Source organism: Rhinatrema bivittatum, chromosome 3, assembly GCF_901001135.1.
Source record: "Rhinatrema bivittatum chromosome 3, aRhiBiv1.1, whole genome shotgun sequence".
Taxonomy (NCBI): domain Eukaryota; kingdom Metazoa; phylum Chordata; class Amphibia; order Gymnophiona; family Rhinatrematidae; genus Rhinatrema; species Rhinatrema bivittatum.
Genome location: NC_042617.1, coordinates 541778313 through 541790547, shown reverse-complemented (window position 1 = coordinate 541790547; position 12235 = coordinate 541778313). Strand labels below are relative to the sequence as shown.

Here is a 12235-nt window from a genome sequence, read left to right as displayed (position 1 = left end):
AGTTGAGAGGTGAGGGATGGGGGAGCTTCCTGAAGTGAGGCTTGCTGGGCAGACAGGATGGATTGTTTGGTCCTTTTCTGCTGTCATTTCTATGTTTCTCTGAAAAGCCTTGACTGCTCGTGTTTGTGCCACAGTGCCATTATACCTTGCTACTGCTCTGTCATGGATAATGAAATGCATACACAGCTACAAAACTAATTTTCTTTCACAACTTTGCAACTATTGAACCACATTTATTAGTTTACATTATGCTAGTAGTGCTGATATTAGAAAAAAGAATCACTCTCATTACCCTGATGAAACATTTTTGAAACAGTGTTTAACTATGGGGTGTATGCACGAAATCTTGAACTTTTTCAGTGTGCATGGTAAAATGCCACTTAATGGGTGATACGCAATTTTTTTTTTTTGGCATACCCACTAAAACACCGTTGCCAAAGCGGGCTCACAGAAAATGTTTGTCCTATAGTGTATGCATGATGCATATCAACAGTCCCCATGATAACCAGTTCCAAAGTGAAATGGGACATGTTTGAAGCCAGTCAGGCCATCAGATGCCTTTGAGCTGAGGTTATGGAAAGCGGAAGAGGTGGGGGTCAGTCAAGCCACCGAGACCTTTGATGAATAATGTTGTATCTTTGGGGAAAGGTCATTAAGGCCATAGCGGGGAGGGGGGAGGGGTCCTTTGATGTTCTACAGAGGGTGGGGAGAGGAAGGTGGTAGGATTATGTTGGGCCTCTTAATATGCATGAGGCTGGAGATGGAGATTTGAGGTCACTGAACTCCTTGTTACATTTATGTATTTATTCATTTATGTATTAAATTAGTTATTCCACCCCACCACCCCCCCATCTGAGGCTCTGAATGATGTACAATATTACAGCAAAGAGCAAGGTGTGAAACCAATAAATGGTGCTGTTCCAGATAAATAAAAGTAATAGTGCAGTAAAGTCTTTCAGCTTTTATTGCAGGCTTTAAAGAAGTGTCAAAGAGGAGCAGGTGGTTAGGTTTGAGCGGGGTGATTAGGGCAGGGAGGTTCCTTGATGTTTGGGGTAGGGTGGGGGATCTGTGTATTGGGGGCCTAGCCTCCCTCACTGTTACATGTTAGTGTGGCAATACTACAGGAATGATATCAAAATTTTAGGCTGCAGTGGAACCACTGGAAATAGTGGGTGGAGAAGAACATACCGCACCATTTACCATGTGCCTATTAAATCCTAATTTGCTTGCAATATTCCCTCATGTAAATATATATTATGTGCTAATGTTAGTGTGTACCTGCTGTCTTTTGCCCTGGGTTAACACATACGCTAAGGCCTTAGCCCATAATCTGCTATTCCAGGTGCATGCTAAGCCACCTTAGCATACATGCTATTAGTGCATTAGCTCCTGTTGCGCCTATTTGCTAAGTCCCAGTAACCCAATACTGGAAGCACCCTTTCACTGGGGTGAAAAACTTTGTGGGGTTTACTAAAATGCAGTACCTGAGTATATTTCAGTTTAATAAATCCTACAGAGTTTTTCCTTGCATTGCCGGATTGGGAAATTCACGCTTTTCTGCCTATGGCTACAATCAATGGCGCGCCCCGCCCCCCCCCCCCCCCCCCCATCCTGGCCCTACTATCTTTTAAAAGGGTTGCAAGGCCCTATTGATTCCCCTCCACAAAATCCTTCCTGCTATTCTGCAAGGCAAGTACCATCCCGACCTCTCATTCTACCCTCACCCAGCCCATACATTTATGTAACCTCCTCTTGGTTTAGGCATCCCCAATCCAGGGGCTACGGCAAAGTCCCAGAGCCCATCTTTCACTCCCAGATCTCTCACCCTGCTCAATAAAACCAGACTTCAGCCCTGAGTGCTGGGGTTTACTGGCGGGGAGGAGGTCCAAAACCACCAGAGCTTGAGATGGGATAGTGGTCTCTGATACATGGTGACCATACAGAGAAACTCGCACAGCAGACTTGGGTAGTGCCCAACGCAAATGTGTTTACTTTAACTTAAAGAAAAGAATCCATGACAAAATGGCAAACCCCATCATCATCAACAAAAGAATTGCAGTCACCAGTGCTGTGGATTCTTTATACATTGTCTTTGTTATTTCTACTCTTTTCTTTGACTCTGAAGTACTGTCCAACCATCCTTCCCCATTGAAGGTAAGAAATTCTTCTCCTCAATTGGCATAGGATAACAGTGTGTGTGTGTGTGTGTGGGGGGGGGGGGGGACGACACAGGAAGAACTCTGTCTTCTCAAAAAAAAAATATGACTGCATCAACTTCTCACAAAAATCTCAGATGCTTAGTCCCACTGTTAACTGGACATAAACCAAATAACTGCAATCCAGTCCCTTAAAGCAGGGGGGTCCTCTCCTACTGAGTGGAAGCTGGTCAAGACTCAAACATTCACCCAACTCTCTCAAACCTGAAAATGTACTTCTTCTTCTTCTTCTGCCAAGGCAGCACAATTGCAGTCTGTGAGAGCTCTTGAAGTCACTGTCCTGGATAGGTCCCTGCAAACTCTCCAAAAATCTTCCAGACACATCCAAACCAAAACCCAACTGGACTACAGGCCAACCAAACAGAAAACTGTGGCGGTTACTGCCCCTACTACCCCTAACTAATCAAGCTAGATATTTCACTTGGATGCAGCTCCATCACTGCTCTCTACATTAATGGTGGGGGTGGAAGGGGAATAGAACAAGGAGCTAAGAGAAACAGATAAGAATGAGAGAAAAAATGTGTGAGGCTTGCTGGGCAGACTGGATGGGCCATTCGGTCTTCTTCTGCCGTCATTTCTATGTTTCTATGGTTCTGAGCATGCTCGCCTATAATTTTTAGGGGAATGGCCATACAGCTAGGGAGAGATTAAAAATGTAAAAGAGGAAAGTTTAGTGAGGGTTGCAAAGCTATCATCACATTTAGAAAGAGATATACTGTAGCTGTCCTTAAGTCCTACACCTGGGCTTAAAACCTCACCTCTTTGCAAAAACAGTACCCCCTCCTGTAGGAAGCCTTCTCACCCCTAATCCTCCAGACCTTCCCCAGGCTTACCTCATAAGCCTTGGTTTTCTTTGGTGGGCAATAACAATGCCCACTAACTTCTGCCCCACCAGCGCCATTTTTCAAAATGGCCCCGATTGATTCCAGGCTCCTGCCCCCTGAAGACACCCCAGGCTTATGTTATGGAGAGAGTTGAGGGGTGAGGGATGGGGGAGCTTCCTGAAGTGAGGTTATTCTTTTTTGCAGAGCAGGTGGGTTTTAATCCAGGGGCAACACTTAACATCGACTGTTTTAATTTCAACATTTTTATCTGGGTAGGAGTGTGAGAGGAGTTCAAGGATGCTTCTTACCCCACACACATCCAGGGAAGTTTCTTTTGTGAGGGATCTTCTTACTGGAACTTATGCTCCCTTTATAAAGGCAGTTGATGCTCCCAGGGGGAAAGTTGGTTACGCTATGTGAAGTATAGCTAACTTTTCTTGAGTTCCAAAGCTTGCAAAGATTTGTTGAGAGCTGTGATACTCGTTGCTATGCCAATCTGCTGCTTTATATACATTAGCACACAGTGCTGCTTATTAGGATGGCCACATTGAGCCTCATTGTTTGACCAGGAAATACTGAGCGTTATTTCCACTTAGCTTGTGATTAGACACTAAACCACTAGGTAAGCGCTGTTTACTGCACGCAAACACATCATCACTGTTTAGTAAATTGAACCCTACATCTTTAAATCTAATTTTATATTGGAAAAGATATTTTAATGAAAATTCAGCACCAATGTCAAAAACTCTTTAAAATTCAACACTTTCCTGTGACTAACCTGATTTGAATGAGAAACATCTAGATAAGGTTTCACTTTTTGTCTCAAATATCTTGAAACTTCTGATGCCATTATACAACAGAATTCTAGTAACAGAACAAATTGTTCTCCCTCCATTTTAAATTGCTTTTGCTCAGAGAAATTGTATGTTACCTTTTATTCTGTACAAAAATGTCTGTAGCTAGACCATTAAAACTATTACTTCTATTATGTCAATGCATTTTTGAGCAGATTATATTGTACTTCTGACAACTGTAAGTAGTACCAATGTACTGATTTTAAATACCTCAATAACATCTATAAAGTAAGGGGAAAGAAAAGTGAAAACCTTTGCTCATATTTGCACTACATACAGATGCCCTCAGATATTCTATTGTTCCATTGTGGAAACTCCACTGATTTCCATGGAACTGCAAGAAGATTTCCACAGAAATATACAACTTGCAGACTGCACCATAATTTTCTTGAGGTGAGCAGCAAGAAACAAGAGTGAAAAATTAATCTTAATGGTTTCCTATTAGGTGTACAAATTATGGGGCCTATACACTAAAACTCATGCAAGAAAAGAATTAATGTGCATATATTTACATATTAACATAGTAACATAGTAAAGACAGCAGATAAGCACCAAATGGTCCATGCAATCTGCCTAGCAAGTTGCTCTGGGTAGTAACTTCCGCTCCGTGCAGGTTATCCCTGTGCCTTCTGTTAAGGGTAGTAACTACCATTTCATGCAGGTTACCCCAATGCTCTCCTTTTTCATTTCCAAAATCTAGTATTTAGGGATCCACAATGGCCATCCCATGCCTTTTTGAAGTCATTTATAGTTTTCATCCTTATCACCTCTTCTGGGAGGACATTCCAGGCATCCATTGTTCTTTCCATGAATAAATATTTCCTGATGTTGGTTCTGAGTAGTCCCACCTGGAGTTTCAATTCATGACTCTTAGTTCTACAGTTTCCTTTCCAACAGAACAAGTCTGAAGTTTGCGCATCATGAATACCTTCGGGTATATGAAGGTCTGCATCATACCTCTCCTGCACCTCCTCTCCTCCAGGATATACATATCTAGATCCTTCAGTCCTTTCTCATAAGTCTTCCGATACAGACCCCACACCATTTTGGTCGCCCTTCTCTGGACTGATTCCAGCCTGTTTCCATCTCATTTGAGATACCGTCTCCAGAACTAAACACTACAGGTGAGGACTAACTAAGGACTTGTACACCTCCTTTTTCTTACTTGTTATCCCCTCTTTTTGCAGCCCAGCATCATTCTGGCTTTAGCTATTGCCTAATCACATTGATTCGCTGCTTTCAGATCACCAGACACTATTACCCCAAGGTCACTCTCGTGGTCCATGCACATCAATCTGTTGCCCCCCATCGCATACAGCTCTTTTGAATTACCACACCCTAATGGTTAGAGCAGCAGAATATGAGTCACGGTAACTCAGGGGTCAAATCCTGCTGCTGCTCCTTGTACAAATTGCTTCACCTTGTATAGCCTCAGGTACAAACTAGATTATAAGCCCTCAGGGGACAGGGAAACACCTCCAGAACCTGAATATAAATCTGCTTTGCAGTGCCTAAAAGGTGGAACACAAATCGCTTAAGTAAATACATACCGCAGAAGAGGAGCCAATGGGCCAGCATCCTGAGGAGATGAGCAGGCGAGGGCCTCCCACAATCAGTGAGGTTAAACAAAAAGAGGGTGATGAGAGCAGTAGGGAGGCTCCAGAGATTGGAAAAGGACAACATATTTTTGCTAGCTACTGTTAAAAGAACTGTTTGCTCTCGCATTTGGGAAGTCGGGGGAAAGTTTCCCTGCTTAATGACTGTGCCTGGAGCAGGCGCATAATTATTAACCGCTGGTGTTTGTGGAGCCCAGAGGGTTTCCCTATTGATTGTGGCTACATTATGAAGCCTAGTGCAGTTTTATGAATTGCCAACGTTTGGAAAAGTGAAAGGGTTTCCACTGCTTATGGATTATGTGTATGTAGCTGTGGTAGAAGCGGCCATATAACTGCCAAGCAGGCCAGGTTATAGTTTATGGACTGCAGGTATGTCTGAATGGGTTCTACCTTGGAAGTAAAAATGAGGGGGAGAGTTGCTGCTGCCAAAGCTTGAAAGAGCCATGAGATTGTTATTATTTTTTTTTTTTTTGGTTTAAAGGCAATGAATGTTCTTTCTTTCTTTACTGAGAGTCTGCGAGAAGGGGAGAGCAATAATAATTGGAGTCTAGTGACCTGTACTGCAGAGGGGAACTAGCACAGGATGTTTGGACTGTGGAACCTCAGAGCACCGAGCAAGGAGGAACTTTCAGAGTAACTCATCATAATTATTGCAGAAGAGAATCTAGTAAAATGCTCCGATTTTTTTCCAACCAGCATCAAGGACTAGAAAGCACTTCTTAAATATATATACTTTCATGTCTTAACTCCAACAAAGCAACCGTGCAGCTGGAAACAATTCATTCTTTAAAAGGCATGATCCATAACTCTCATGAGAAGGTGTGCAGCCTTCTGGAAATTATGTTTTCAGTTTCCATAATGCTTTTTTGTAGGTGATATAAAATTAATAATAGCAATTAAAGTTCTGAATTAGAAGTGGTTTTTCCTGAGGACAATAATAATTTTTATGTCGTCTTAGCTGGAGATAATGAGCTGTCTGATGGCGTGTGTAAATCTATCAGTGTGTGCTCAGTTTGTAAACCAGGCAACAGAGGTAATCATTCTTCTAACAAAAAAAAATGTTATGATTATCATCGGAGACTACACACATTCACAGTCTCTGTAACTTAAGTCAGACTATAGTGGAAACATTATTTGAGATGCCTGTTTTGGTTTTGTAGGCCAGTATATGGAAAGCAAGAGAAGCACAGTATCTTCTCTTGGCTTCTAGCCCTTGAATTAGCAATCAGACCAGTGTCTACCACTGAAATAAATCAACACTTCTCAAGCTGTTTTGTCGGGGAGCCAATCTGAAAGCAATGATTTCCCCTTGTCACTGTCTCCTAAAGAAGATAATGCCAGCATACTTCATTACATTACCTTGCTTTACTGTCCTGACTGTCCTGACTGTTGCTGATTCTTCCTTTGTAGGTACTGCTGCAAGGCAAAGATAAGGCTTAATAGGATTCCCAGATAGAAGTGCTGCCACTGGGAAAAACAATATAGGTTTTCATGCAGAATTTAAGGTCTTCGGAAGCAGTGTCAAACGTTATGCATTAATAAAAGGGGAAGCAAAATTCAAGGGGAAGAGAAATATTGCACTTAAATATAATAACAAAGCAAACAACAAACTATGTTTCTTCATCTATTAAACATAAGAGAAAATAATCAGACCAAGCTTTATATTAGAACGAAACAGAGCAAGCAGAAATGCCTTCTTAAATGCTTCAACTAATTAGTTATTATCACAGAGTAAGGTGGTCAGTTTTTCCATGGACCACCAAACTTAAGGACCATAGCAGGGGAGGGGAGTGACTGCTGTCAGTTGTCAATCCAATAGACCTCAATTTGACCACTGGCACACTAGGCCTGTGCTTAGGGATGCAGACATTTGGGGGGCAGGAGGCTGGCTGAAGATTTGCTGCCTTCCAGCTGTGCTGAATCTCACCCAGCAGAGAACAGCCCTCTGCTTCCTGATCCAGCCCCTCCCAGGCAGTGTGCAGGGAAGAGAAGAGGAAGGTGAGTCTGGAGTAGAAATAGCAGAGCAAAGAAGAACTACTCTGCTTCTTAATCCAGCCCCTCCACTCCTGTTATTCAGGGCAGGAAGGAAGAGGGTGAGCCTGGACCAGACAGAACAAAGGGGATCGTTTTGGGGAGGTTAGGGGGGCATAAGTGGGGATCATGGGGGAGTGGGGAATAAGGGGATCAGCTGGGGGTGTATGAAAGAGAAGGTAACAAGGGAGGGGGTAGTGTTTGTGTGTGTGAGAGAGAAGGAATTGATGCCAGATATGCATATGTGTGTGTGCTGCAGACTGGGTGGGAGTTTAGATAGTAAATGCAAAGGGGAGCAGGACCAGAGCATTGGAGGGACAGTGGGACACTTGCCTCTAACGCCCACTGTAATTCACATCTTCTCTCCCTTGCTCTCTGATTCTATCCCTCAGATACTAGAATCTGTCTTCCTTCCTACCCACCCAAGATCACACCCTCTCCTTTCTTTTCCCCATCCCAGATTCCTGATCTTCCCCTCCCCCCCTCCCCCCCTCCCCCCTTCCCCAAGCTTCCCTCATCTTCAGTCGTTCCCAGCCCCGGTTCTTAGAAGGACAGGGGATAGGGGGAAGAAACACTCCTCCCCTTATCCCCTGTCCTCTCACCTTCTCCTCATCCCATTCCTAGTCCTGCTCCCTTTATCTCCCAGCCCTTGTCCTCTCACCATCTTCTTCTGTCCTTATCCCTGAGATCTCGTCCCTGTACTGATACTTGATATCCCCTTTTCCTCAAAAAAGAAAAAGAAAAAAAATGTATACAGATGCAAGCAAAGTCAGAAAACTACTTTCATTTAATAATGTAAGTTAAAAGATGGAAATGTTTGTCCAATGTGCTTCCGAACTATCTCATTCTTTGCCCCGGGATCTACCCCTGAGCTGCGGCAGGAAACTGGGGGACTATGCCTTAGATCTTCTGCTGACCTTACAGGGGGAGGGCGGGCATCACCATCATCAGTGCCTAGAGACAGCAAAATCCTAAATCTGTCACTGCAATCCACAGATCTCTCATCACCTGGGTTCCAAGCACCCCCTTCCATACACTTTGTTTTTATAAAATGTTATCAAATATTTCAGCCATCTTCATAAACACAGCAACTACAGACTTTATCATGCATAGCTCTGCTCTCTGTCGTAACTAAAGTCTCTCTAATACATTCACACACACACACACACCTTCTTACACCCCCCCCCAAACACACAAACTCCTTTCTCATGTACACACACATGCACATTCCGAAACACTCATAGGCACACACTCCCAAGCATACAACCACCTCTCTCGTACATAAATGCACAGACTGCTATCCACATGATTCAAAGTTTGACTTTGAAATAATATTCACCACATCTCTATTACACAGCACAGTGAACGACAGAACCTCATAAATTCACAGGAAAAGAGCACAACCTTGCTTGCACTGGAAGATGTTATCTCCATTAGTTACCTATTTCAGTTGACACTGTGACAATCACTGTAACTTGTTCAGGATCTGAAAAAAAATTGAAGACCAGATCAGAAATGAATTCCCTAACGTATCTCACAAATCTGATGTAGGAAAACGTGCTGATCATGGCTCCTGGAAGAGCGTTCATTAAAGAAAGCTGTACTGAAAGAGCACAATTACTCTGGAAAGTGTGAAAATATTTTCTTAAGGTAGCCCAGGATATTCATAAGAGGAGACATTTGAGACAAAGTTTCTGAAAATGTTTTCTTTTTATGCTCTTGAGGGTATATTTTCAAAAGCTTGCTTGGGTATTAATTGTATAATTTGTCTATGTGCTTATGTGAATTTTCAAAGGCCTAAAAATATGTTTTTGAACATCCTCCTCCCGCTTTTCTTGAAGCTTTGTTGCTTAATACAGTCATGAGCCATCATGCTGGGCAATTAATATAGGGGCCAATGTAATAAAATGCTTAAAAATGAGCACACTGTTTTTCACAAACATTACTGGCATACAGCAGTGCTATGTCAGCAAGTATAAATGACTAATCCTGACTACTTGCAACACTATATAGCAGTACTATATACAATAAATTCTCTATCACACAAGCTATTATACACTTATTTCATTCACAGACTTTTTTCACAGAACACATACATCACCCCCATATCTTTTCTGTCCTACACAGTACTTTTGAATATATGGCATACGCAGAGAACACCACTTTCTCATTGCCCTGTCAGAACAAGCCAAACAAGTGGGTTACACTTTCTCACCAGCAGATGGAGGCAGAGAACACCTTTTCTTTCTGATATTAAGTCCTCCTCTATATAGTCTGGTATAGTGGGGAAGGATGCCAGTAGTTTTCAGCCTCCAAAAGATGGTGGCGATTGGTCTGGGATAGCAAGAAGAGAAAACAACCCTGTCCCTCTTCCTAGTAGAGCATGAACCAAATAGTGGGGCAATGGCCAGGACTGGATGCTCTTCCTTCAATGAGAGAAATACAGTTCCCATTTGGTCTGATATTAAGTGCTAGCTAAACATCTGCATAAAGTTAAAAAAAAAAGTGGCAGGCAGAAGGAAAGAGGATACCAGTAGCAGGAATCACAGAGTTTTTTGGTTTCTCTTGCCTGACCCCCACCCCTTTTATGAACTCATGCGAGGCAATTGCTGACGGTGGACAGAAATGTCAGCAGTGTGGGATTCACTGGCAGTGCATCATCTCAGGTTTATTTTGCAATGCATCCGAGACCTCAGAGGGAGCACAAATGCTGCAGGGAAAGCCCAAGGTGAGTAACAAGTTCAGGAAGGAAGCCATGGTAAGTTATGTAGCATCAGAAGTTGGGGGGGGGGGGGGGGGGAGAGTCAGGATATTAGGCCAGTGAATAGCTCCGGGGAGCAGCAGCTATATAGGAGAACATGAAGAGGGAGGGTGGAGCTTCCTCCCATGTGGCTTTTTCAGCAGCAGGCCCTAGTTGGGCAGAGACAAATGAGTGGATGCTGGGACTGCAGTAGAGAGTGGGAGTTTTCTCCTGAGTTTGTCCTCATCATGCACAAGTCCTTTTGTGAGATGAGGAGAAACAAAAGGATGACAGACATGGGCATGGGGGCGGGGGGGGGGGGGGGGGCCTCCATCCACTCAAGGCCAATTAGATGCCACTTCTGGGAAGGATTTAATGGCAAAAAAGATCCTGGCTGGGATTGGAGGGAGAACATTCCCGATTCAATCTCTCTCATTTTAGAACCTCCAGAGCGCCTGCCTAGGTAGATGGGGGGGGGGGGGGGAGTCCCAGGACTCATCAGGAGAGTTAGAGGTAGAGAAATGGGACTCAGCCCTGAACAATATGGCCCTGAGACTATTTAGAGGGGAGCTGGGTCCCCTTATTTTGAAAGTACTGCTTTCCAGAGATTCAGGAAGCTGAGAAAGCACTATGCGGGGATCTTATCCTACTGGGAATCAAGAAATCTCCTAGCGCCTTGCTGCTGCACTCAACCATACAAGAAATAATCTCAGCAAAATGGGATACTCCTGAGGCATCACCACTCTGGCTGGGTCATTCTAGTGGCCCCAGACTATGCCAGGTGCATGTCCCAGCAAAGGGGAACTGCTCAGGTTCACAGTGACAGAAAGCCTACATCAACAAAGTCCAACAGTGATGGAAATTCAGTGCCATACTATCTTATGGCTTGGCTACTGAAAAGAGGAACTTGTGAAAGTAAGGATACTAGGAAACAATGATCACAAGTTTACTGAGAGCAAGAAAGAGGTCCACAACTTTAGCGTATGTGAGAGTCTGGAGAGCCTTTGATATCTGATGCCAGAACAAAGATTGGTTATCCTTCAAGGCACAAGTAGGACCTATTCTGGAGCTCGTACAAGAAGGTCTTGATAAGGTTTTGGCAATATTGAAAGTTCAGGTAGCAGTGTTAATATGATAACAGCAGAAAAGTAGAAGGAAGCTCATTGGCTTCAAACCCGGATGAGGCACACTTCTTCAGGTAGGAGAAGCATGGTGTTCTCCTCTGTGCCAAATTATTCCAGCCTAGGACCTAAGCTTAGTTTTGGAATCATTGGTGGGAGCCCCCTTTGAATCACTGAAAGGAGCATCCATTAAGGATCTAATGTGAAATGTGATTTTCCTAGTGGCAGTTTGCTCAGCTAGAAGAATCTCCAAGCTTCAGACACTGTCCTGCAGAGATCCCTTTCTGATATTCTTGAAGATCATGGATTCAATCTGCCCGGTCCCTTCCTTCTTGTCTAAAGTAGATTCAGAGTTCCAACTTAACCAATCAATTTCATTGCCAGTATTCAGGAAGTCAGAATGTGTAAGTGCAAGAAAATGCCTGAATTTCCTGACCATGTGAAGGGTCTTACATTGATACTTAAAGATCATGAATAACTTTCAGAAGTTGGATAGAATGTTTGTTCTGTCACAGGTCATCAGAAGGGGAAAGCAGCATCAAAGACATCCATAACAAGATGGCTCAAGGAGACTATCACATCTACCTACTTTGGGAATGATAGGCAGGTACTGGGGAGACTAAGAGCACACTCAATGAGAGTGCAAGCAGAATACTGAGCAGAGAACAGGCTAGCCTTTCTGCAGATTGGATTTGCAAGCCTTTGCCACAAGCTTATTGGATGCTGCTATGGCTTTGACTCACTCAGGATAGATACTGCTGGGGCATGTCCCACTTGTCTGGATTGGTCTGGCAAGATGATGAGGATGATGAATTTTAAACATACCTGTTTAT

General features: G+C 43.4%; 1 protein-coding gene across 1 annotated transcript in view; it reads right to left on the bottom strand.

Annotated features, from left to right (window-relative positions):
- LOC115088647 (neurofilament heavy polypeptide-like) overlaps positions 1–12235 on the bottom strand; it is a 611587-nt gene that overhangs the window by 225901 nt on the left and 373451 nt on the right. Inside the window, exons 29-30 of the mRNA XM_029596909.1 lie at positions 8983–9027; positions 6870–6926 (exon numbers count right to left, since the gene is read on the bottom strand). Coding sequence (XP_029452769.1) covers positions 6870–6926; positions 8983–9027 — 102 coding nt within the window. The remainder of the gene's footprint in view (positions 1–6869; positions 6927–8982; positions 9028–12235) is intronic.